General features: G+C 49.9%; 2 protein-coding genes across 3 annotated transcripts in view; both read left to right on the top strand.

The window, feature by feature from the left end:
- LMBR1L (limb development membrane protein 1 like) overlaps nucleotides 1-2,558 on the top strand; it is a 37,952-nt gene extending 35,394 nt beyond the window's left edge. Inside the window, exon 17 of the mRNA XM_044449540.1 lies at nucleotides 240-2,558. Coding sequence (XP_044305475.1) covers nucleotides 240-298 — 59 coding nt within the window. The 3' untranslated portion in view covers nucleotides 299-2,558. The remainder of the gene's footprint in view (nucleotides 1-239) is intronic.
- DHH (desert hedgehog signaling molecule) lies at nucleotides 2,487-23,276 on the top strand. 2 transcript variants are annotated; one of them, XM_044449542.1, is made up of 5 exons: nucleotides 2,487-2,526; nucleotides 3,950-3,963; nucleotides 6,648-6,887; nucleotides 21,281-21,542; nucleotides 22,609-23,276. In XM_044449542.1, the coding sequence occupies exons 1-5, from the start codon at nucleotides 2,487-2,489 to the stop codon at nucleotides 23,274-23,276; spliced, it is 1,224 nt and encodes a 407-aa protein (XP_044305477.1). The 2 variants fall into 2 exon arrangements, with proteins under 2 accessions (XP_044305477.1, XP_044305476.1); XM_044449541.1 differs by lacking the exons at nucleotides 2,487-2,526; nucleotides 3,950-3,963 and having other exon boundaries at nucleotides 6,573-6,887.
- Nucleotides 23,277-25,785: the final 2,509 nt, after the last annotated feature.

The raw sequence follows: 25,785 nt of genomic DNA, 5'->3' as shown, positions 1-25,785 counted from the left end.
ATCTCACATCCATCCTACTTCTGAGCAAATGTATTGAATCCGGCCATGCTGACTTGCTGGCCATTTCTTCTTCTTTGCTCTGCTTATGGGCCATTCTTTAGCAGTGCTTTTGGAATGGCTAGTAACTAATAGAACTGCAGCTGATGAGTTGAGCTTTTTCCTTTTGTCCATGTAGCAGGATGAGAAACTTGGTAGACTTTGGCCTCCAATGCATCTCTCTCTCTCTCTCCCCATTTCAGGCCTCCACAAGCTCCCTCTACCTGTGACACGGTCCCACGAGCCAAGCAAGCTCAGCTAGAGAGAGATGTTGGCGCCTGGATCAAATTTGTCAAGGCAGCCTTGCCTACCCCCTGCTGCTGGGACATCCTGCCCTTGACGTCTTGGTTGTGCTTGAGTTCTGAGACTCGCACTGTAGCTGAGGAGGGCAGGGAGCCCTCCATGCTCTGCCTGATTTGGACCAAGGACTGGACAGACGGAGGAGGGGAAAGTGACGTTATGGCTTCTCTTCCTGTGTCCCAGATGCCTGAGGCGACAGAAGGCTCAAATCATGATCGAGACTCCACAAGTCTCCCCTAAGGCTCCTTTCCTGTCAGCTGGAGGAGCATCTTGACGTTCATGTGCAGACAGCAGAACTAAGAACGAAGGAGGAGTGTGTGGAGGACGAGCCCCCGGACTCTCACGGAGAAGTGGAGCAACTCTCTCGGAGATGTACCTTGGGGCATTTTACAGAGCAATCCTTGGGTACAGGTGTTCAGGCAAAGTTCCTTGTGCCTCTCATCCCAACAGGATGCACCGAGGTTCTCTGCTCTTTCTTCCCCTCCATGTTTACAGTATCACATTGCCTTATATCTCATTCGCTACACAGCCCTCCTTTCCTTTACTAGATCCGAGGGCCCAAACAAGCCAGGTTTAAGTTTTGAGCCAGTTCTGAGTAGTAGTTTGAACTCTGATCCATGTTTACATACCTCACTCAAGTGCAATATAAGCCCACGCTATTGGGCCATATTTCATTGGCATTCCTTTCAGCAGCTATCTGTGTGTGTGTGTGCCTGTGTGTATTGTTTTGAGGATGTTTTTTAGTTGTGTGTTTAAAATGTGTCATGTGTTGTGTGTGCTTTCTCGCACAGTGATGGGCATCCTAGAAAGAGAGTCACATCTAATCTGTGTATCCTTCCTGAGAGTTAAGGGTTGTTTTTCTTTTAATTTCTTCCTAAATGGTAGCTGTCGGGGGGGGGGGGGGGGTGGCCAGGTGGTACAGAGTGGATTGCTTGCCACCATGGCCTGCCTTTCAGTCTTCCATTGTTCCAAGGAAATGGTCAGGACTCACAGACCTCGAGACTGTGGGTGCACCGCATGTGCTTTCCTCTCAGCCATGCCCTCCTCCCGTGCGAGAGCACGCTGGTCCCCGCAAGGCGGAACTTCTCACCCACTTTGCTCCCCGTCCCTTTCATACTCTGTCCGGAGCAGACAAAGGGCAACTGGTGCCCCCCCAGATATTGGTGGACACCTGACTCACAGCACCCCAACTGTTGGTCATGCTGCCTAAGGCTGATGGGAGTTGGAGTCCAGCAACATCTGGAGAGCAACAGGTAGTCTCCCCTTCTAGAGCCTGTGGGTGAGCAGAGGAAACAAGGTGGAACGTGTATCTGCGCGTGATTCCGGTATATCATCCTTGGATGGAACAGAATGCTTGGAAATGTGGTTAGTCTGGGCGAATGGTGGGAAGGGGGAGGGAGCCTCCCTGTTTGCCACGGCAGCTCCAGGTCTTTTCCCCTTTCCTGCCACTTTCCCTCATCACAGCCAGTGATCATACACTCCTGTGCCATCGTTGGTGTCATGGACTGTGAGAAACAGGAATCCTTCCTTTGGGCTTTTCTCAGTCCTCGATACTGGGTGGAATTCTTCCGCTCGCCTGAGCCTCTTGCACAGCCGTTGCAGATCAAGAATACGACGAGGGGGGTAGAGGCAGGGGGTGGGTGTCCGTTTGGCCAGTGCAGGTTGGGGTGCTTCTTCTGTACATGAAAGAATGTAAATGGTTCGTTCTTTTCTTTGTGTGTTGTGGGGCTGGGCCGGACCGGACTGAAACAGCTCTCTCCAAAATTGGAAGGCATGCATAATTTATCTTCTAGATGTTTGTGTGCCAGGTGTGGGTAACTTGGAGAACTACAGATTGCTGAGCTCTTATTGCTCAGGGATGGGAAACTTGTGGCCCTCCAGATGTTTTGCCCTGGTGTCCCATTAACCCACACGTGGAGCGCCACACGTTCTCCACCCAGTGGCAACTGCATCCGCACAAACACCACAGGACTGAAAAGAAGTAAGTGTTCAGTTTCTGCATCCTCGGCATAGCCTAAACTTGGCTAGCAGGAGAGCTGTGCGGAATATTCATTCTGCTGCAAGAACTTATTGTGGCATTGTAAGCCCAGCCGAGAGAGGACCAACCTCCATGGAGGTCTGAACCCTGCCTGCATTTTCTGCTTCACTGAATGTCTGGTCTCAGTACTGTACTGTTAATGGATCTTCTGGGCATATTAGCAATAAATTGCCTGGTTTCTTTATTCCTTTCCTGCTGCTCGTTTGTTGCCTAGGAAAATGATAAAATAATATCCTTTAGGTTGGTCGATAAAGAAACTAGACTAGCCACCATGGACTGAATGTTGCTTTTGGGTGCTACTCAGAGTCTTAATCCAGATTTGGGTGCTACTCAGAATCTTAATCTTAATTCTGGACCTCATGCAAATGTTGGTCATCATTTAATGAAGTGAGGCATGTGCATCCAGCACTTCGTAGCTGTACTGCAAACCTGATGAGGTAAGAACTGCTTTGGCACAGATGGTTTGGGGGCAGGGTCCATAGTGTGGATTTATAACAGAGTAGTGAGTTACTCCTATTGCAGATGGCACTTAAAGCCATTAAAAGGGAAGCAAATACTTTACTACCACTTAACACTATATTTCACTCTTTTTTTTTTTTTTTTTTTTGGAGATGCTATAATCTTGCCTTGCAGCAGACAAGTATGCTGGAAAGGGGAACTAAGCCCCTTCCTCTAGGACACCCTTCCTTACCCTGGTACCGTCCAGATATATTAGACTGCAAATGGCCATCATTCCCAGCTCACCATTTTCTCTTGTTGCTTAGAAGGTGGGTCAGCGTGAGCAGCAGGAAGAGCCCAGTGCAAACGAGGGAGTGGGCAGAGGTGCAGCTGCCTCACCCGACTTCCGGCCCAAATCCCTTCTGCACTAGAGCGAGCGATGCCAGACGCACCCTCGCTTCCTTGCTGTCTGCTCATTCTGGACCAGGAAGGGGCAACCCGCAGAACCAAAGAGCGGGGACTCTTCTTCGGCCGCCTTTCACCACCACAGCCCTCCCAAGGCAGCATGCCACAAAACAGCTCTCATAACGGTGATGAAAACACAACAGTGGAAAGCATACTGAAAACAGTGAACATCAGCTTGTAAATGAAACCAACATACAATGGTAGCTAAAACCCAATTAAAATATAATTGGAAAAACCAGTGCAAAGGAGGAAAGCCAGATGAAAGATTTTCAGGGCCTTCCTTAAAAACCTGGCAGGCTCCTAACTGCAACTTGTTTCAGAGGTGTGGGGCCACTGTGGAAAAGACCCTTTCGCGCAGATACATATCCCTACAAATGAGAAGGCCCCCTCTTACTGATTGTAAAGTACAGGCAAGCTGCAAGTTGCCTGTCTGTCTGCTAGAGGTAAAAGGAAAAGGGGAAATTGCAGAAGTTAATTTTAAACTGAGTCCCATGCTGCAGGTTGGAATTAAAGGTGGTCCTTTGCACACTTTCTCACTAACTTGCACTGGTGTTTCTAGCTGGAGGGTTCATATCATTAACCATCAAAAGGCCTGGCACAGCAGTTCCAACTTTTCTTATTTTTTCTTGGAAGAACATGAAGGAAAAAAAAGCGGGGGGGGGGGGTTAAAAGTGCCAGCTGCCTGGGTCTTGCCCTAAAATGCTGCAAACAATGAAAGCCTCCGTTTAAAGCATCCTCAGCTTACTAAACTAGTTGTGTTTATTCCTTGAAGTGACCTATATTTCCCAAGGTGAACTGACTGCTTAATGCTCACTCCATGGGCATGGCCAGCGCACTCCACCGAAGAGAGAGCTTTTGCCATGCGGCACCATCTGTGATGAAGCATCTGTCCTCTTGTTCCTCTCACAACATGCCCTAGTGCTGCATGTATGCCACTGTTAACCTTAATGACTTCGCTAGGGGGTTTTAGGGGAAGAGAGAGCTGACTTTGGAGAAGAAGTTAAAGAGCGTTTCCTATTGCACTAGCACTACAGACAACAAGAAGACTTGGTTCATTTCTGTACTGAAATGGAGGGGGCATGATGGTCATTGCCTCTTACAGATTGCTAATCGCTGGACTGAGAAAGGAAGCAGCGATCATTGTGCCCAACCTTATGAATGTCCCACAACTACGTTGGAATACAATACAATTCATAAAACTGGTGTGACCGTGGCTTGGTGTTCTAGGCTGCACTGAAGGCCTTTTCCTCGTTCTCCTCTGTGCGGTGCCACATTATTAACTTTGAAAGGGAAGCTCTGGGTTCTTTTCCTCCTGTAGTGAGTAGGGAAAAGGGGGAGTTTGGGGGAGTTCTCCCTCCTTCAGTAAAGGGCGGCCTTTGATTTTAATATGTTTTGCTGCTTTTGTACGCAAGACAACCCCATATTTTATACCAGTTCTGCAGGGGGTGGGGTAATTCACAGTTTCTGGTCCTCTACACTTCAGAGGGAAGGTGGGCTAATGAGATGGACTTCCCTAAGTGTAGGCAGCACATTGTCTTTGGATATCAGTGAACCCCCTTTCTTGTCACACCTAAGCTGCCCAACCCATTAAAATATTGGGGGGCCCCTGAAAAATATGGATTTAAAGCAGCTGTGCAGTGATTTGGGGCTCAAACCCTACCTGTGCCTTATGCTCCATCTTTTAGCAGATTAGTTGTCCTTTCTGACTACCTGTGACTCTGACAGCAGTCGTTTAGTGGTAGTGCCAGAAGAGTTTTTCAAGGAACCAACTTGCATCATAGAATATATAGGATGGTAGAGCTGGAAAGGGCCAGGAAGGCCATCGGGTGCAACCCCCTGCTGTTGCAGGACTCAGTTTACACCCTCCCACTCAGATGGCTGTCCAGTTCCTTTTTGAACATCGAAGTAAAGCTGCACCCATGATGTGGTTCTGTTTGGCTTCTGGGCCCTGAGTCACAACATCCTGTTTAATAGGCAACCGTTTTGGGCACAGCTGCTATTACTGTGAACGGTCAGGACAAAGAAGAGCCACGTCTGTCTTGCCCTGCCTCTTTCTCAGCGCCTGTCAGGGCTTGGTGATTAATCAGGCAAAGGGGCTGCAACAAGGAGAGGAGCTGTCTAAAGGCCCGGAGAGGTGAGCTGCCCAGTTCTGCCTCTTGGCTTTCTACTCCTCTTCTTGTGTACCAGAATGCAGGGCCAGGAGCCGCGCCCAGCTGCCTTTGCTCGCTCTGCCGCCAGCGAGCGAGCGAGCGAGTCCTTTGGGCCAAACGGAGTTTTCCAGAGCCGCTGTTCTGTGCCATGCCCTCTCCCCGGTGACTGCCCCCACTCTCTTAGGGAAAGGGGTACAGGTTGCGGAGGGGGGGGCGAAGCTTCGCCAACCTCGCGCGTACGTGGCCAAGAAAAGAGAGCACGGCTCCTGAAATAGGGGATGCGCGGCCACGCTTGCACTCGCCACAGTGCCGTCTCCAAGCACCTGACCAGGACACGGGGCGATGCACTGGCCTGCACGAACGCGGCCTCACCAGCAGAGGGCGCCCCGGAGACGAGGCGGGAAGGGGCGCCGTCGCGGCGGCACTCGCTTCTGGAGCTCGGACGGCGGTGCCTGAAAGGGGGCGCGAGGGGCGGCGGGCGCTCGCCGGGGGTCGGCCGGGCGGCCGGTGCGCAGCATATGCCAGCGCCGCGGCTCCGCGCACGCCCTAGGCGGCCCATGCCGCTGCATGCAGGGGCGGCACCCGGAGGGATGTGGCCGGCACCGCTCCTCGTGGGGGCCGGACCTCAAGGCGGAGCCGGGCAGCAGGAGCAGCCGTGGGACCCGGCTGCGTTGCCCCGCGCCTGCCACCGCGGGAGCGACAGCCTGAGGGAGCCCGCCCGCTCGCCTCCCGCTCTCGCCGCTTTAGCCGCCCGTCGACGCGGGCGCCGCTTGGCAGCGCGGCGGCTCTTCGCAAGAAGGGGCGCCGCGGGCCGGAGCAGCGGGGCTGGGCTGCGGGAGCCGTGACGGCCGCTTGGAAGGGGCGCTGCGTGCGGGCATGGGGAGGGGCCAGGCTCCTCCACGGGGTCCGGTGGGTGGCATTGCCTGAGTCGCCGAGCGGAGCCGGGGCTCTGCCTGCCCGCCCGCGCTGGGCACTTGCACGCATGGGAAGGCAAAGCCACCCCTGAGCACCCTGCCCGGCCAGCCTCGCCTCGGTCATGCCCCCCGCCGCTGGCGGCGCTCCTGGGGACTAGTGGAGCCGTGCAAACGGGGAAGAGGGCTGCCCCTGCCTGCCTGCCTGCCTGCCTGCTTGCCTGCCTGCCTGCCATGGCCTGGCACAGGCTCGCCTTGCTGGGCCTGCTCGGGCTCTGCTTGGCCAGCTGCCTCCTGCCTCCTGCGCAGGGCTGTGGCCCAGGCCGGGGGCCGGTGGGACGGAAGCCCTACGCCCGCAAGAACCTGACCCCACTGCAGTACAAGCAGTTTGTGCCCAACGTTGTGGAGCAGACCTTGGGTGCCAGCGGGAAAGCGGAGGGCAAAATCAGCCGCCACTCCGAACGCTTCAAGGATCTGGTGCCCAATTACAATCCTGACATCATCTTTAAGGATGAAGAGAACACTGGTGCAGACCGGTTGATGACTGAGGTGGGTGCTGCTTGTGGGCAGGTGTGGAACCCGGATTTCCAGGGCTCCGTCCTGGCAGATCAGAAGTTGTAATAAAGAGAGCATCTGTCAGCATATGACAGTTGTTTTTCCCCTCATAAATTATTAGCTAGAGCAAACCTCAGCACATGTGGCCAGATCTTCCAGGTGTAAGGATGTGGCTTCCCCTCAGCCCCAGGGCCACCCTGCTGCCCCAAAATTCAGTGGCAGGAAATGCAGCTGGACTTGCGCTTGAATCCAAACCTGGCCTTTGCTTCTGGTTAATTTGCTGCAAGTAGTGCCTAGCTGTGAGATGAGCCTGTACTGCAGGTTCTCTAATTCGGCTCTCTTTCATTCAGAGAAATCTTTGTGTTGGGCAGAGCACAGAGAAAGCTGAAGGAGCTGCAGCTTGCTGACTGCAGGGTCACTCTGTGGAGAACTTTGACAAACCAGCTCCTTGCCCTTTTTATTGGGGGAATCTTGAAAAGAAAGAGGGACTAACAAGAGAAGTTTGGGTGCCTGGATCGTTTCTCAGAGCGGCAAAGGCACAGCTAAGGTTCGCCATTCGGGAGAGTGCCACATTCACAAGGGCAGGTGCTTTCATCGGCTGAACCTGCGGAGCATCAGAACACTTGGCTAACTGAAAATTACACATGTCCCTGCTAGGTAAGGAAGAGCTAATGCTGAGCCCTCCCCACCTTCACCTGCCCACTCCAAGCTTTTAATGGCCCCCGGAACCTCTTTCTTGCCCTTTGAAATATGGTAAAAAAAGAATAATTGAGACATTTGTTTCTGAGGCAGGCTATGCAATATCACTTTATCTACCATACATGTGTGGTTAGGTTGGGAAACCATATTGTCTACGCTGTTACCAGCAATGGTGAATCGTCCAGTGTGGCTTTTTGTTAAGGGCATTTTAAAATACCCTTTATAGATTGTTTTCTGATTTGTTGTGCAAGTTGTCTATCTACTCTGCTTTTCTTGGGTCACTTTCTTTTTGAAATTCAGCTTAATATTCTGGATCTTAAGTTGTTAGTGTGTATTGTGTTAGAATGCTATGGTACTGAGTCCTGTTGAACATTTTATTGAGAAATGTGATGTAAACCTATTATACTTGTGTAGGGGAAAATGTGGAACATTCTGTGGAGAAAAAGTGTAATGTGTGAGGCAACCCTTACTGACTCTTTAGGCCCGTGGGGAAAGACAAGGGAAGTGCTTGTGTGTTTAAAACTAGGCATAATTGTGGGTGCCCTTCTCCAGGACTGGCACCGTTCCCTTGCAAGACTGCCTCAAGCCCCTGTAGAACTTTCCTAGGACAGGACATCATAACTACTGGACACTGTGGTTAGTTAAGCACTGTTGCATGCCGACAAAGGTAATTGCTTTTGCCAAACGCCAAAGTAAGGCAGAACACAAGCTTCAGAGAGGTGCATTTTGGCCAAATGCAATTTAAGGATCCTGGTCTATTTCTAAGTGGAAAGAATTTCCCATCATCCCTCAGACTTCTTAGTTGTTAAATATGTCCTGTTCTTGGATTGTTATTTCCTTCCTTTAACAAATCCCTGCTTTTCCTCTTAGGTTTTATGATGCCCTGCCTGAGAGGCAAGTGGGGGCTGCACCTTAGTGACAGCATGTGTACTGGATGCAGAGGGTCCCTGGTTCAGTCCCTGGTGGTTTTAGATCTTGAAATGGATGGTTTTGGGGGGGACTTCTTTAAATGGCCAGGGGTAATACTTAAGTTACGAAGCATACCACTAAAACTTCATTCTGCCTGTCCAGTCATCATTCCAGGTGTAATAACTACATTGGCATTCTTGATACGTTGAAATTTTTGCCAATCCTGATTTCTTTCTATTAAAAATATTCTGAGTACATGCAGTTTTGCATCGTATGCTTACTTAAATCATGGCACCATCATAATCACAATAATACAGTGTGGTTTGCTTTTGTGACTCCCCCGTCACCTGCTGGTCATTTTATGGGGCTCCTGGATTTTGGCCTCAAGGTTCAGCTCCAGTTGCATCACTGCCTGGCACAAGACTGGGAAAGACTCCTTGCTGAAATTCAAAAGAGCTGCTGCCAATCAGTAATAAAGGGACCAATGGTCTAACTCCGAATGAGGCAGCTTTCTATTTTCCTAAGATAACTTAACAAGAAAATAATCAAATCCAAACTCATCTTCACATAGCATCTGCCAAAATCAAGATCACTGAAGAATCCTGCTCTCATAGTACAAGGAGCAAAACAAAGTACCTTTGCAAGAGCTAGCTAAAAAGACGTGAACAAAACCAAGGCTAATTCCGCAGCAGGAGTTCTCAGATCCCATGTGTGGGACAGAGCATCTGAGGTGGAAGGCACGGTTCCAAGTCACAGAGGAACCTGAGGGAAATGGAGCCTCCACCAGCAGCAGGCAAGAGGATCGAACGCCCCGCACAGAGGATCTTCCTTGATCCACAGCAGATGTGTTCCTTTATTTAGACCCTCGCCCCAGTCAGCACTGGGAAGGAGAGTGGCTCAGCATTGCTCTGTGGGTAGTTTCAGGAAAGGTTGCCTTTAGATATCCTGTCTAATGTCAGTGTTGTGCTTGTATCCCCAACCCACTTGCCGCTCAGTCATAGTCCGCACAGATCACCACATGCTCACCAGCAGAGCATGGTCAGTGCCAGGTCAAGGGGCTCAAAAGGCAGAGTATATTTTAGACCAGGGCGAGGCTGAGCTCTGAAAGGTTTGAGGAATTTCTTCTGCAGGAAAAGCAGAACTAAGAGTCCCAGTAAACAACCTGATTGGGGGACTGGGGCAGGATTCCCCAACCCTAACCTCAAATATGTAGATGGCTTACTGCTCTGAATATGACGCAAAACTCATTCACTGAGATGCATCTTCGTATTTTTCTTGGGGAACAATGGAAGTCCTTCCAAACAACCCCGTGTCCCATTGTGACACCTCTTGGTGAAGGGTGACTTTTGGCTTCTCAGGTCTAGGAGGATGGGCTGAACCTGGTCAGGTATGAATGCCTCACACAATGTGATAGTAAAGAGGAATGGGACAGAGCTCAGCATAGATTACTACTGGCATCTTTAAAGTATCTGCTGAAAGGAAGTAGATACTTCCTACTGGGTATGGAATGGGCTTCCACAGGAGGTGGTTGAGGCCCCATCGGTGCGGGTGTTCAAAGATAGGCTGGACATGCACGTGGTAGGCATGTCATGAACGGAGCTGGCTGGAGCTGGGGGTCAGTCTAGATGGCCTGGGAGACCCCTTCTGACTCACTCTGTTTCTGTGTTTCTATGTTTACTGAAAGGAATTGTTTGAAGATCTCCATGCTCCGAATACTTCTATTTATCTCCCAGTTTGCCTTGCAGGGAAATGGAGGCAGAAACATCATGTCTGATCTTGTCCCAGCGGTGCATAATCAGCTTACAAAATTCATTGTCGCAAAATGCAATGATGGCCAATTACTTAGATGGCTTTAAAAGGGGCTTCGGCAGGTTTTTGAAGGCTTGGTATGTCAGTGAGAATAGTTATCATAGTGAATTGAAACCTCTGTGTTCAGAAGCAGTTGTGCCACTGAATACCTATTGCTGGAGGTCACAGATTAGGACAGTTTGATCGGTCATTCTGGGAGCCAAGATCAAGGCTAGATGGACCTTTGGTCTGCTCGAACAGAACTTTTTATATCCTTACAAGGAAGGTTTTCATGGAATGGTAGAGTTGGAAAGGGCCGTGAAGGCCATCAGCTCCAACCACCTGCTGTTGCAGGACTCAGTTTACACCCTCCCACTCAGATGGCTGTCCAGTTCCTTTTTGAACATCGAAGTAAAGCTGCACCCATGATGTGGTTCTGTTTGGCTTCTTGGCCCCAAACAGGATGATAACATTGCTCTCCATTTGCTTTGGGCTCCAGCTCCCATCAGCCCCAGGCAACATGGTCAAGAATCCTGGGAGCCTCCAAAAAAATCTGGAGGACACCAGGTTGGGGAAGGCTGGTGTAACCAGGGAAGTGAGGAACCCAGCGGAGCAGAGGTCAGGTGTGTGCTGCGAGCTGACAGGCTCCTTCCTGGGGTAAGGTGTGCTACCCTAGTTCCTGACTGAGTTGCTACCATCACACCAGCAGGGGCGACCTGGTCGCCTAAGTCCTACAGGCACCTGACACACGCCTGTAATATTTGCTTGCAAACCCTGGACTATACACAAGCAGGAGTAGGACATGCCAGTACAGAGGTGGCGAGGTCCTCCTTGCTGGGTAACAAATGGTTAGGGAAAGGGGCACAGTGGGAGGAGAGGGGATTCTCTCCTTGCGGGACGATGGCATTTCGCCTCTTGTGGGCAGAAGGCTGACTTCGTTCCAGTTTCCTGCTGCTGAGTCACAGCATGCCATCTGAAGGCCGGGTGGGAGAGGGCTGGCAGCAGCCATTTGGCTCTGAATAGCTACGGGGGCGTGTGGGGAACAAAGAAGAATTGCAGGAAGGTTCGCTGGCTGCCCTGGGACATGAGAGACTGCTCTGAATGGAGACAGGAAGCTGGAGCGTGGGCTTAAGCGCCATTCAATATTCCTTGCGATGATGCCACAGATGCATTTTGTTCATGCTCAGGAGTGGACTTATCCTCACAATGGCCCGCTGGACCAGTGTGTTTCTTGCCTTCCCTGCAGCATGCAGTTCAGTCTCCCTGCCTGTCATTACTAGCCCGTCGCACTTTGATCTACTTGCCCTCTTCTTGAGGCTTGCTGCGTTCTGGATTTTGCCACTCTTGGATGGCCTTTCCTGCAGGGAAGGAGCTGAGCGGATGGGGATGTCATTCCTGTTGGAGGCCATGATTTTTTAAATGATCAGTGGTCCATTTCTAATGGGTCTCATTCCCAATAAAGTGCCTCATCTACTCAGGGATCTTAACTGAGAGGCTCTCCTTGCATTATCCTTGTGGCATAAAAGTGTCTTAGTAAAAGCTACTGAAATCATCCCTGGTCCATCTTGTGCTCTCCCTATTTTCTCCTACATTGTTTATTTTTAATAAAGAAAAAGAAATAGCAAGACAGAACAGCATCAGTTCACAATAGCATTTTCTCAGTCTTTGAATGTATATTCTATAGTTTATATATCCTACGTCTGGATATACAGATACATGGACTGTTTATATTTATCTATGTATCTAAGATCTGAATGCTGAGTGTCCTTCTCTTTTTTGTAGATTTCATCCTATATTGCTATCCACCTGGTTCAGCTTTTTAAATATAAGCTCCTGTTAGTTTTTTGTTTACAGGGCAATGTTAAATTTCCTTCCCGTATGATTCTGAACAAAGACACAATGGTTCCAGCTATCACAAGCATCACACTACACTGAATTGACAATTCAATCCTATACATTTGTTCAGAAATTCCACTCACCTGGTTCACACACAACACTTTCCTGTGGTCTATATAAACCATGTGTTGCTGGATTTGGGGTTGTCATGTTAGACCACTTCACACATAATGACAGCTCATGGTTTAGACAACCCGTGTACTGTCAAGGACAAGTGGGAGAGAGCTGGCTTGCCACTTTTAAGTAACGGCCTATGGTCAACTTTCATAGGTACCTGAGTATGATGTGTGAACCTAGACTGATGGGTTGTACAGGGGCTAAACAAACCAGAAATTTACAATGAACATGAGTTCAAAAATTTCATGGCTTGCAGATTACACTGAACCACTTACAAATCCAGGTGATTGTAGGTTTCTGATTAAAAGTTGAAGTTTATAAATGCATAAAGGGAACATACCTGTTCTCTCCACTTGTGCATGACAGACTATGGATTGTTTAAACTATGGGCTGTCATTACATGCTGAGCAGGTCATTGTGCAAACCTGGCCATGTTAACAATCTAGGGTTTGGTAATCTCAGAACAATCCAGAAAGAGTCAATGTTTTATTGTTTTGACTAAAGGATTGGTTAAAGAAGGGGCTGTCTTTAGATGTGAACCCAGAACTGTGGGTTGTTCGTGGACTGTCTTACCAATAGGGCAGCACTACTACATCATAAAGGCATTTTGGATACAGGGAGGCAGCAGGTGAAGGAGAAGAGAAACAAGCCAGGGATTGGGAAACAAATCCTGCTTTGTTTGATCATCTGTCAGGCATACCCCAGATAGGACAACAAACCAAAAGCTAGCATTGTTCTACAGGACTCTTTCCAAGGTCAGCATGGTAGAATTTGCAACTTAAGTGAATCATATATAGGAAAGAAGGAAAAAAAGATGTGGGAAGTATTCAAGGAGAAAAAGAATTCAGGGTAAGGATTGAAGGGGGAAAAGAGAGATAACAAATGAGGATATATTTAAGAGGGAGTTGAAGCATATAAAATTCTTTGTTAAATAGGAATATATAGATTTGGGAATCCTGAATCCTGTTTAGCCTCAAAGTTGTCTCTTCTGAAAATTTCAGTTTTTAACATTCCTACCCTCTTTTTGACAAACTGGGGAAAAGCCTTTTTGCTTCCTGGTTCAGGTTGTCTGCCTACTTTTATTTGCCTTGCCCTTCTGATAAGAGAATAATTGCAGTGCTTCTTCAAATTGCCACTTATGGGTTTATTAAAAACAGCAGCTCCTCCTCTTTCCGCCTCAGATGTGCACTGGGTCCCATGCACTAATACTGGTCCCCAGCAGCGGCACTGAAATCATCTCTGGGAACCCTTAACTTCCCTTGTCCACTGTTCTGCTACTCACGCGCATGATGCTGGCCCTGAACAGAGGGCATATTTCCTAGAAGAGATGGAGCAGGGACAATTCAAAGGGACTAAGAGAACACTCTCCCACAGAAGAGATGTCCAAGACAAGCAAACGTTACTGCAAGAGACCTTTCTTCACATGCAGGCCCAGGGCTGCCACGGGGAGGGGGGGACACTGTCGATGCCTCCCCCTGGAGCCCACCCCCCAAGATTTCCCAGGACTTTTCCCCTGAATCTTTCCATGTGTGCATGAGAGAAAGAGAGAGTGAGGTCTTTAGGCTTTTTACTTTCAGCCTTGTTAAGCACAAAGGGGAATCTTTCATCAGTTTTCTGCTCAAATCAACAACCACTTTTGCTCCCGTGTCACACGTTCTTGGCTAATAAGTGTAGAAGGCCGTTAATAAGCACTTCACTCTTTTTAAGAAAGTAATTAAAAATGGACTTGGTTGCTGCTTTCATGTTGAGGTTTGTAGATCCCATCAGTCTTTCCTTGCCACGCTTACTGCATTGCTCAGATGAGACCAGGTTCTGATCCTGTTTTTTACCCCAGAACTATATGAACAACCCCTTGTTGTGAACAAGGGACTGAAGTTTATATGGACATCATAATGTACCCTCCCTTCCGGGCAGACTATGAAAACTTACATATTTATTAATTAGGAGAGAGCTGAGCCCTAAATTTGGGAACCAGCCTTTTGTTATCTGCTCTTTTGATAAAATGGTCAGAGGTGGCCTAGAGGAATCAATCCAATCCAGTTTAGGGGGTTGACCAAAAGAAATCATTCCCCAGTCTGATGCCTTTCAGATGTTTGGGACTACTCCTCCCATCATCCCTGACAAATGACTCCCACTGGCTGGAGCTTATGGGAGTCATAGGCTGAAACCTCTGGAAGACACCAGCTCATGTATCCAGCAGGCTTCGTGCGTCTCTGCAGGGCTAAACCAGCCATTTGGTTTGTGTGGCTTGCTACCTTGGCCCCCGCTAGCCGGGTGCTGGAGGACCCCCAGTGGGAGTTGCAGAGGGGAGGGCTGGCCAGCCCAGCAAGGTCCCATCTATGACACGTCCTACGGTGCCCTTTTCCCCCTGTGCTGACACCAGTCCAAGGAGTGCAGAGCTGCTGAAAGAGTCCTTTGTGGCAAAGTTGATGATTTTGCTGTTATTACCCGAGGAGCTTGAATTCTCGCCGAGTTAAGTAATTCTGGGCCTGGAAAACAGCTATTGTCCTCAGGCCCAGGAGCGATGGGAAGTGGCTCGCATTCCTCTTTGGGCTTCCAGCATGTTCCTTTCACTATAGATAAGCCTATGTGCGCTTTTCATTAAATGCCATCTTCTCCCACCCCCAGCCTGCCATGCTCCCATCCCACCTCCTGGCGCTGTCAAAGAGGTGGCGGTATTGCTTGTCCAGATGTTTGAGGACTAAGATATATGTGAGAGGACTCTCAAAGAACCGAATAGATGAATGTCCCAACCTGACCGTTCTATAGGACAGGGTTGACCTTTCAGGCTCTGAGGCCTAGAGGGCTTATGGGAAAGACAACGAGCAAACAGCATATTCCTCACATCAATCCAATGCTGGCTGGCACAGCTTTTATCGCCTTCCCATAGAGCTTGCACCTGGCCCTTGTTTCAAATTGCTGGAATTTTGCATCATGAGAAAATCAGGGAGTTGTATTCACGGTGCTTTTTTCGTATTTTTTAAACGTTTAATCGCTCCGCTGCACTTTTCTTCTTGTTATGCAGGCACTCCAGATACAACTGAATCTTAATGCTGAGGGAGGCATCTGTACATGTCCAGTTACTTCATTTGCAAAACTAGGTGTATGTCAGCACTGCAGGAAAATAACTTTATGCAAACATGTACAGCAGTTTTGTGAGTCATAGGAATTTATGTACATGCTCATGACAAAAATGATGACAGATTATGAAAAGTATAGGACCATTTCAAATATTTACAGAGGAAAACTCAGGTGTTCCAGGGAGTCTATGCCAATAATGGCTCCCTAACATTTGTACTGCTATGAAACATGAGTTTTGCAAACATGTTTATTATGCATATTAATACTTTTTAGATGTACAGGTAAAACAAAGTGAGGTTCACAAGTGTATTACATCTGTAACATATTTAGGACCAGGTGTATTCAACACAAGAAAGTAAAACATCAGAAAGAAAAGGTGGATTTTGTGTCCAGCTTAAATTTGCGCATATACTGTATTTGTACATTATGCCTAATTCCAATTCTGTAAGTAATAGGGAGGTGCATTTTATGACAGCTTCCTGACTGTCATAAATGTTGTAGAGTCCTCCTCCCGGCCCCAAAGAAGTACTAGGCATTGCCAAACTTCTTTCAAGCTTATCTTTGTGGTTGCAGGGCCTAGAAACCTATTTATTAGATATTCCTTTTTCTTTTTCTTTTTCTTAAGAACTCAGAGTAGCCTGCATCATTCTCTTCTTCCTGCTGTCAGTCCTATCCTCAAAACAACAACCCTGTGAAGTAGATTGAGCTGAGAGTCCTTGACTGGCCCAAAGTCACCCAGTTAGCCCCATGGCTATACAGGGACTAGAACCCAGCTTGCCTGAGTCCCAGTACCGTACTCTTAACCACTACACCACACTGGCTCACATATCAATTATTGTTTAGCATGGATAGCCAAGTCTCCAAGGACATGGAATTCAGATTCATTATAAAATGATTGTGCTTGTTTTTTGCTTATGTGAATTCACAGGCTATCCAGATCCTTGAAAACAATGCATGATGTTATATCATGCACAGCATGGTTAACATGTGGCTGTTTCTATATGATTTCCATTTTTAGAGACAGTGGCATGGCACAGAACTGTTGGATAGTAAGTATTTAGGGTGTCCTAGTCTCCCATTTGTATACAGAATATGCCCCAGTTCCTTGTCATCCCTTGTAAACCTTTCCAAATGAAACTGAAGATGGGCCTACTATGGGTCCTTCTGAGCAAACATTGGTGCACCACAGTAAATGCACCACAGCCACACTTTCCTGTGTGGAGTCCAAGATCCAGTATCCCATCAAACCCTTCTGTTGCAGACATACCACATTTTGCTAGTGCTCAGACATCTCACTTTTGAACTGAGAAAACGCTGAACTTCCCTTGGCCAGCAGCACCCACTGTCGCTGCGAGTGCACTGTGGAATGTGGTTTCACAAGTCTTGGAGGCACCTGTTGGGTAGCCCCTACAGACTTGCCTGTGCCTTTTTTGTGATTGTTATTATTGTTTAGATGTCATCGGTTGCTGTGATTCCCCTCCTGTGCTATCACTACCCTGGAAACACAGCCTAGCACTAGTTGAAAACAACAACAGTACAAAATAACAAGTTGAAAAAGCAGCACCCATTCCTTTCCATAGTTTTTGCCATGGAAGGAAACTTCCTGTCAAAGAAAAATATATAAGGCCAGTGCCGGGCTCTGCATCCACCACCACTTTCGACCCTTCCTTCCTCCTCCCTCGCAAGCTGTGAACACCAGCATAGTGATTCCTAGCCCAGCAAGGCTGCAACTCCACCATGCTATGTGGATATCAGATTATTTGCACTAGGCCAGAGTTAGTGCCAATGTGGTGATTAAACTTGCTTTCGTTCTTGTTGCCTGGAATCCAGTTTAATGGCCATGGCTTCCTCCGGAGCGCTATCAGCTGAGACTGGAGCACCTAGTATTCCTGTCACAAGTTGATCTCCTTCAATTTCTACTTCAATTCCTTCAGTCCCCAGGGGACACTATAGGAAGTGAGCAGATGTGAGATACAGCGTGAGAAAATGGTACATTGTGATGGCAAGACAAGGGATGCGAGGGCAAGCTGCTCTACTTCTTCTCTTCCTCCTCCTTGCTGTGTGTTAGGAATTTGGCAAGGCGTGACTGGGCAAGACAAGTTCCTGGTTCAGCTGAGCCCAGGAGGAAGATGCTGTAGGAGGTAGTGGGTAGGAACACTTATGGGAAGGAACGCATAGCAGATGTTTCTCAATCAGATAATCTTTGCATCTGCCCACCTTCACCCTACACAGACTTAAGCGGGTTAATTAAAAACCAGGTCCTGAATCAAAGTGTGTTTTTCTCTGGGCAGCTAGGAACCAATGGCCGGTGCTTTTTCCACATGGCTGCTTCAGGTGGGAGGTGGTGGGCTAATCCCAAGGAGTTAATGGTTAATTGTCAATGACCAAGCGCAAGTCCACCCCTCCCCACCCCCTGCTTTTAAAAGTGTGCTTTAGGGGTTGTTTTTATAAACAGACCGTGCAGCAAATGGATTAGTTGAAGGGAAAGCATAAGGGTGCTTGAGGAAATAAACGCATACTTGCAGAGCAGGGTATTTTTTTAAACAGATAGGCACACACTTTTTGGGCTTCTGGAAGTTTTCTGCATTTGTGTGTTTGTTTCTTGAGTTCGGGATGTGTATTGATAGTTTGTTTTCCCCTTTTCAGCTTACTACCAGCATGGTGTCTGATAAAGAAATGTAAATAAAGTGGGAACAAAAGCATTTGAAATGTGAGAAAGGACTGTGATAGGGCTGGTAATGTCATCTCTTATTTGTTTAGATTTCCAGCTGGTCCAAGTTCTGTACAACTAGCAATGTATTTACATACCTAAGATAGGGAGTGGGAAGTCTACATACTAGAGTGTTTATTTGAGTTGGCTAAGTTGCACACCCTCAATTTAACCCCTACTAGCAAACGCAAGCCTGCATCTATCTTACACACACCTAAATCACTATAAGATTGAAACCTGTCCAGTACATCAGGATTTGACAAATTATCAATTTGTATTTCCCAGTCCTGGGCATGAACATTTGAGACATTGACCCATAGGTTGGTTGCCCTGCTTTGCACATGTCAGAGGTAGCCAAGCTTGAAAGATCTGCCTTGTTTTGTTACCAGAACCCCAAAATCTACCAGCTGGAACCTTGGTGCAAATAGAATTAAATTATCCTGAGCCAAGGAATTCATTTGAGGACCAGATGCAAACAGAATTCACAGTCCTTCATTCTGAACACAAGTTCATTACAGATAACTTCAGTCCTTTAGAAAGGAGGCAGGGAGAAGAGATGTTTTGCTGCTGCTGCTGCTGCTGCTGCTAAACAGCTAGAAAGCAGAAATCCTTGCTCATCTACTTCAAAACTTCTAGATAGCTACTGCTAGATCCAAATCTACCTTCTGCCCACACCAGTGGATGTTGCCTGTCTTAGCTTGTTATCTGGGAGAGCCCATAAGGAGGGAACGAACTTCTAACTTGGTGTCTGAGGCATCTGTGCTGCTGGTGCAGAGCTGGTGTGGCCTCCGTGGGCGAGGCTCACAGGCCAGGGTGGTGCCACAAGAGGAGCATGTCCTAAGCCCAGGCTGCAGCACACCGTGAAGGCCCCTTCACAAGCCTTTTTCCAGTCTGCTCCCGAGAACATGCAGTGAATGGGCTTCCTTCTGGATGAAAGACTCTGCTCTATTCTCAGTGTCTCTCTCGTCTAAATTGATTGCTGCTAGTAAAACATGCAAAAGGTATGCATTTTTTTGTAGAAGCCGCACTCACCTCTCCTTGGGATGGTTCAAAGCTGCGTTTCCAATGTCTGGCTCTTTCTATGTGTGTAAATAGGCACATCTTTCTGACGTGGTGCCCCCTGTGACATTCTGAAAGTGGTGGAGTGCATTCTTCCATGTCCCTTGGCTCCTTTCTCCTTTGCAAAAGGCTTGTTTCCACCCCACTGACCCCACATGGAGGGATTCATGTTGCATGCTGTACTGTGAATGCGGTTTGTGTACGGAATCCTTGTCGGGACAGTGGGATTCAGAGCCATTGCCGTAGTTTCTGCATGGGGAGGACTACAGGGTGGGCTGGCTGTTGGGCCTGGAAGGAAAGGCGGTCCCTTTCCTGTCTAAATGGCTGTTTGCAGGCAGTCATTGGCTGTGCTCGGGCAGCCAGAGTTGTCAGACCCCTGCTTGGAAGTTACCGCAGCAGGTTCGTATACTGACCTCTGATCTCAGGGATGCAGAAACAAGGGCCAAGTTGCTCGGGGGGCTGTTTTCCCAAGGAGGTGGGGCTGAAGGGAAAAGAGAGAAAGGCGAAGGTGCAAGGAGCTGGGCTAAGCTTAAAGCGTTCCTCTCCTACACTTGAGCCCTTCAGCCTTTTAGAATGGGTTGCTCGGGGAAATGGGGCAGGGTAGGACCAGCACCCGTGGGAAGCACAGTGAAGTGACTGCCTCGAGCAGCCTGGGGGGACAGAGCAGAGTGTGCCACTTGCACCCCGTGAGCCAGTTTATTGGCCTTGGGCACAGTGGAGGATGCTGCCCCGTGCCAGTGTCGAAGTGAGGCTCAGCTTCAGTCTGGTGCGCTTCTGCACTGGAATGCAGGGTGCCTGCTGCTCAGGGAGCAAAATGCCTCGGGCAGCCCTGGGGCCGAAGAAAGGGCATGGCCTTCTGGGGAAACCTGAAGGGATGGATTTGACCAGAGCTGTCCGTCAGGCCTGACGAGGGCCACAGGACGCTGTAACGCTCAAGGCACTCTAACGCACAACTTCTTCGGAACATGCTGATGGTGTCCGGTGATTGGGAGGAGGTCTGGGTGGGGTTCTGTGCCATCAACATTTTACTGCCGCTGTTGGCACAGGCCGATGGACACCTACCTTTAAGGGGCAGTGCGGGGCTCAACATAATAATCAGCAGGTGTCAGCAGAGTTGGCAGGAACACTGTGGAAGTGGCTGCCAGTGTTTCTGCGACTATTTCTTTTGCTGCTTCCGGTATTATTTAACTTTTTTTTAGTTCTCTGCTAGGTGTGTGTGAATGTGAGACTGTGTGATACTGATATAAAACAGGGGCGTAAGGCATAGTGCAGGGCTCCAGGCATCATGAGACCATGTGATTATCCTATAAGGCATGGATGAAGCTAATGGTATTGCTTGGACAAGTCTATGAAAGAAGTCCTACAGGGGAGTGGTCAGCCAGGAAAATGCTCTCTCTCTGTGTACCTGATGGATTGATGCACAGGTGGATAGATTTAACTTTTGATTGGGAGCAGCCCAAGTATTTGGGGGGGGGGGTGATGGTGTGTTTAAGAATGCCAATCAACATGCATGATGCCTCTCCAGCTGTGTGGCAAAGCTGCTAAGGGCTTGTCCTTGTGATGGACATGTGGGAGAAGGAAGACTCTTGGGGACAGTTTGCAATGTTGTTAAAAAAATCCATAGCCCAAACACTGCATTGTGCCTGAGAATAGTCCTGGATACTACGCAACCATCTGAGATGCCGGAGTTCCAGGTGCCTTGGCTATGTGAACATCTTGGATTGATAGCTTCTGTGGAGCTCCACTTGTAGAGCAGGTTGTGAACTGGCTGATTTCTCCCGCATTCCAGGGGACATGACAGGCTTTTAAACCCCGGTGGTTCTCTAGAGGACCAGTATGGTTGGAAAGGAGATGATAAGGAAGTTTTGGAAGGCGGGATTCAGGAAAGATCATCCCAAGGAGCTCTGGATTCTGTAGTGCGCCGTTGCCATGTTGCTCCTGCTATGGTACATGTGGAACAAACATGCTTTAACCTGATGAACTCCTTAAAAAACCCACGGGCTTCCTCACATCTTGGAGGGAGGGTTGGCCCAGATGGTGGTGCGAAGGTGCTCTTGCAGAGTCTCTCTTAGAGCCTCCCCATGTGGGGAGCACTCATTTTCATCTCCCCCACCTTTGCTTCTTGCAGCGTTGCAAGGACAGAGTGAACGCCTTGGCTATTGCGGTGATGAACATGTGGCCGGGCACCCGGCTGAGAGTGACAGAGGGCTGGGATGAAGATGGGCACCACCTGCCGGACTCCCTGCACTATGAGGGCCGGGCCCTGGACATCACGACATCTGACCGTGACAGGGAGAAGTACGGGATGCTGGCCCGCCTAGCAGTTGAGGCTGGCTTTGACTGGGTTTACTACGAGTCCAAGGCCCATATCCATGTGTCAGTGAAAGCAGGTAAACGGGAGTGGAGCTGTGGAAAAGGGAGGTGGGGACAGTGCAGTTTGCGCTAGGTGGCTTTTGGTTGTTTCGTTGCTCTGCTTAATACAATAAAATCTCTAAGTAGTTTACATACAAAACATAGAATAGTAGAGCTGAAGGGCCCATAAGGCCATTGAGTCCAGCTCCCATGCAGATTAGAAATTGTGGGCACCTTTTCCAGCACTAGAAAAGGAGAGGGTTATTGCCTCTCTGGGTGCTTTAGCCTACAACTTCCATCATTTGTCACAGTTGGCTGTACTGCCTAAGGATGATGGGAGTTGTGGCCCTACAGAGGTTTTTGCTTACAAGTTGTCCACCCCTGAGTTAGACAGTGCTGCTTTCAGGCACAGCAGCAGAACCCAACTTGGAAGAGAAGCAGAGTTGTTTGCTCTTTGACACAACATGAACAACGCCATCCTTCGTGTACCGGGGGGGGGGGGGTGCTGGGGCATAACGTCCCTCCCCCTCTTCAGTCCATGGGATGGTTCAGCCCCCACAAGGGTTGCCATTCTTTCAGTTTCAGCCCCCTTCCTACCTGCAGTGGGCTGTAGCCCCCTCATCCTACACCTGCCACCTCCTTCCTGCCAACCCACCGCACGCTTGGCTGTAAGCCCACCGGCGTCCCTATTACCCAAGAGGCCCCTTGCGCCGCTTGGCTCCCTTCAGTCTTCAGCACCGGGGCCTTTTGCGTTTTGCCCCTGTTAACAACAAAGAGTGGGAGTCCTGCGTGTAAGAGGGCACTGCAGAAGGACAAGCTTTTTCCACCCGCTGCTTCAGAACAAATGCTGCTCCCCACACAAATGCTGCCCAGGCGTTGCCCTGGAGGCCGCCGAGGGCCGTCCTGCAATGGGGCTGTATTTGAACAGGAGAGGAAGCCCCTGCCTTCCATGGATGGCTCTGCTAGGCACGGGAGTCAAAACATGGCAAGGGGATCTGGGCATTTCTCTCCCGGAGGCCTGGAGGACGGGCCTCTGAGCCTCAGGCGACTTGGCAGGAGGACCCCGAGGCCATCGCTGTCACGATGCCCCCTTGTGCCCCCCAGATAACTCCATGGCCATCCATGCCGGCGGCTGTTTTCCTGGGGACGCAGCAGTGACATTACCAAGCGGCGAACGGAAAGATCTTTCGGAGCTTCGCCGTGGGGACTACGTGCTCAGCGTGGACCAGAGTGGGCAGGTGACGCCCAGTGAGGTCCTGCTGTTCCTCGACCGGGACCAGCACCAGCGGACCACCTTCGTGGCCATTGAGACGGACAGCCCCGTCCACCAGCTGCTCCTCACCCCCTCGCACCTCATCTTTGCCGCGCAGGAGCCGGCCAACAGCACGGCGGACTTCTCTCCGGTGTTCGCCAGCCGTGTGCGCGTGGGGGACTCGGTGCTGGCACACCGGGCGGGCAGCCCTTGGCTGCACCCTGCCCGGGTCGTCCGTGTCTGGCGGCGGGAGGCCATCGGGGTGTACGCCCCCTTGACTTCCCACGGCACCATCCTCGTGAACGGGGTGCTGGCGTCCTGCTATGCCGTACTCGAGAGCCACTGCTGGGCCCATCGGGCCTTCACCCCCCTGCGGCTTGTCCACGGCCTCTTCTCACGGTGGCCTCTTAAGGGAGAGGCCAGGAACTGCAGCGCCCAGGAGACGGGAATGCACTGGTACTCGCGCTTTCTGTACCGGCTGGCATGGGGCATGCTGGGCCAGGGCACCCTTCACCCCTAGAGCCTCGCTCGAGCAGTCACTTGTGAGACGGACTTCACTCGTGCCCAAAGCCGATGGTGGGGGCTTGTCCCAGACCTGATGCCTCCATAAAACAGCAGTGGCAGCTGAAAGAGAGCACAGGCAGGGGGAAAGAGGTCACGGGGGAGACTCTGACCTGTGCGTAGCGTATGCAGGAGTTGGACTGCATGAGTGGCTTAACGGGTATGAATGCTCCACTGTGGGCTGCAGAGAAAAACACCGAGCTCTCTACAGCTGTGCCTACAGAGCTTGCAAGCATCCAAGGCACTCTGCGCTAAATTTAGGCGAGGAACACCAAAGTCAGTAAAGCCACGGTCTTCTGCTTAGAGGTGGGATGGATTACCTTCATTTCCCATCAAGGCCCTGATCTCTGCTTGACATGGTTGCAAAGCCAGGTGGGGCTCTTCTCCCCCTGCAGCTGCTTAACTGGGTAAGGGGAGCAGGAACACAGAGGGGGGAAGCAGAAGTGGGAACTGGGGGCTTCAGGCAGCAAAGAGCTGGTGGGCTTCCCTCGCCTCCCCCGTGGGTGACTTTGGGCCACCGCTAGCTCACAGGCCAAATCCACCTGACATGGGTCTCCGTGTGGCTCTCCGGGGTGTCCTGGATCACCCCACCCCTCTTCCCCAACCACCAGTCCCTTGGCAGCTTCCTGGCACATACATGTTCTCCCTCCTGCACGCTCTGTTTTGAAAGGCTGAAATGCCTTTCCTAAGGCTTAAGTTCTGGCTTTCAAGCTAAAATAGGCTGGTATTTCTCCTGGCCCCGCTTGCTTTTGCTCCAAATCCTTTTGCCTTTGCTCCCGCCCACCCCTGGGTTTCTCAGCCCTCAGAGGGATGGAAGTGGCTCTACACTCCTGATTTTAGATGGGCATTGCGTGAAAAATAACCTGGGAGTTACTTGGGCAGCCCATTGATTTGAGTAATGATGCAGCATCGGACGTGCCCATGACCCGGGGCAGAGTCGATGTCTCCTGAAGGGCCAGGCAATGCGCCTGAGACTCGATCGCAACAAGGGTGCTTTGCAGCACGGTGTGCACAGTGTCACTTTAACCCGGCACCCTTTTCCTACCTGAGTTCTAACACTGGATCCACTGGGAAGAGAAGGAAGGGTGCCAGCGGGAAGAGGCCAGTCTCTGGCGAGGAAGAGACGCTCTTGCCTAGGCTGGAGCTGCGCGGGAGCAAGCTGGGACACCTGCACGCTCTCCTCTGCCCCGAGTGCACTTTTCTCTTGCTGCCGGAGGCTGAACAGGCTCACCTGGCACCTTGGCACTGCCTGAGGAAGCGTAACATCCATGCCGCTCCCCGAAGAAATCTGCTATAACAGGATTAACTCTTAACTGCCACTTCAGAGTTTTTATTTTTATATTTATATAAGTAGTAATTTATGTGTGGTCTAACGCCACCTCTTGACTTGTGTATGGACATTTTGCCAAGGAAAGGTAGGGGAGGGGCAGGTTATTTTTGTAAGCTGCTCTAATCTCTTTTCATTTGTTTCCTTTTTCTTTCTTTCTTTTTTTTACAATACTATTTTTGGGTGTGTTTAACTAAAGATAACTTTTCTGGTTCCTGTTGCATGAGATGTTTCTTAAAGGGAAGCCTCCTTGCTTGGATATTGGAGAAGGGAAGACTGACGCGAGAGGGGAAAACACCCTGCTCCAGAGAAGACCTGCTGGGTGCCTGTAAAATCTGTCTGGGCCAGGAATTCCTTTCTGCTGCTTATGGGTTGGTTGTTTTCACCAGAGCATTTCGGGTCACACATCCGGGTATGCCGAAAAGGATCTGCTCTGCACCGTTCCGTTCACATTGGGAGACAGAAAGTGAGATTTTATACATCATGTTTGTCCCAGTCCAGCAATATTCTCTGGGCAGGGAACCCATCAAATACACACGGAACAGCCTTGCCTCACCTTAGCCGCCCCATCAATTTCAACTGAAGCAGCAGATTTGCATGCATGTCCTTTGGGATACATGGATCTGCTGCCTCCATTGCAAAGCCAGCATGGTGCAGTGATTAGGGCTGGACTAGGTACCTGGGATCTGCCCCCGCCCCCCCTTCTGCCATGAAGCTTGCCGAGTGCCTTTGGACCAGTCGCTGGCACATAGCCTACCCTACTTCACAGGGTTGTTGTGAGGATAAAACAGCAAGGAAGGACATACACTGTGCTCCAGGGAGGAAAGGTGGGATACAAATGTGAATGAGTAAATATTGGAATTCTGGGCACTCCTGCAACTTCAGCAGCTCATCTAGGACTGTGGCCCCACAATGCCTGTGGACTCTCCATATTTGTGCGCCCCTCACTACCGACACCTGGAGCTCCTTCAACATGCACCCTCCACCTGTGAACCCACAGCCTGCAGGGGAATATAGCTCAGGCACAGCCCCTCTCATCCCCAGCTTAAAAGCTGTGGGGTGGCAAGAGGAGGGGAGCCGCCCTGCTCGGCCTGCTGGGAACAGACGCTGCCCGGGGAGAAGGTGCTGGTTGCACCCTGCG

Source organism: Varanus komodoensis, unplaced genomic scaffold (genome assembly GCF_004798865.1).
Source record: "Varanus komodoensis strain SLA01 unplaced genomic scaffold, ASM479886v1 scaffold59_1, whole genome shotgun sequence".
Classification (NCBI taxonomy): Eukaryota; Metazoa; Chordata; class Lepidosauria; order Squamata; family Varanidae; genus Varanus; species Varanus komodoensis.
The sequence above is the reverse complement of the archived record's forward strand: the minus strand, read 5'-3'. Positions and strand labels throughout refer to the sequence as shown.

What these genes read in the sequence shown, in the direction of transcription:
- DHH (XM_044449541.1), top strand. Translation starts at nt 6,573, where the DNA reads ATGGCCTGGCACAGGCTCGCCTTGCTGGGCCTGCTCGGGCTCTGCTTG. An exon ending in CAGACCGGTTGATGACTGAG is followed by an intron (nt 6,888 to 21,280) that starts GTGGGTGCTGCT and finishes TGCTTCTTGCAG; the next exon opens with CGTTGCAAGGACAGAGTGAA. An exon ending in CCATGTGTCAGTGAAAGCAG is followed by an intron (nt 21,543 to 22,608) that starts GTAAACGGGAGT and finishes TGTGCCCCCCAG; the next exon opens with ATAACTCCATGGCCATCCAT.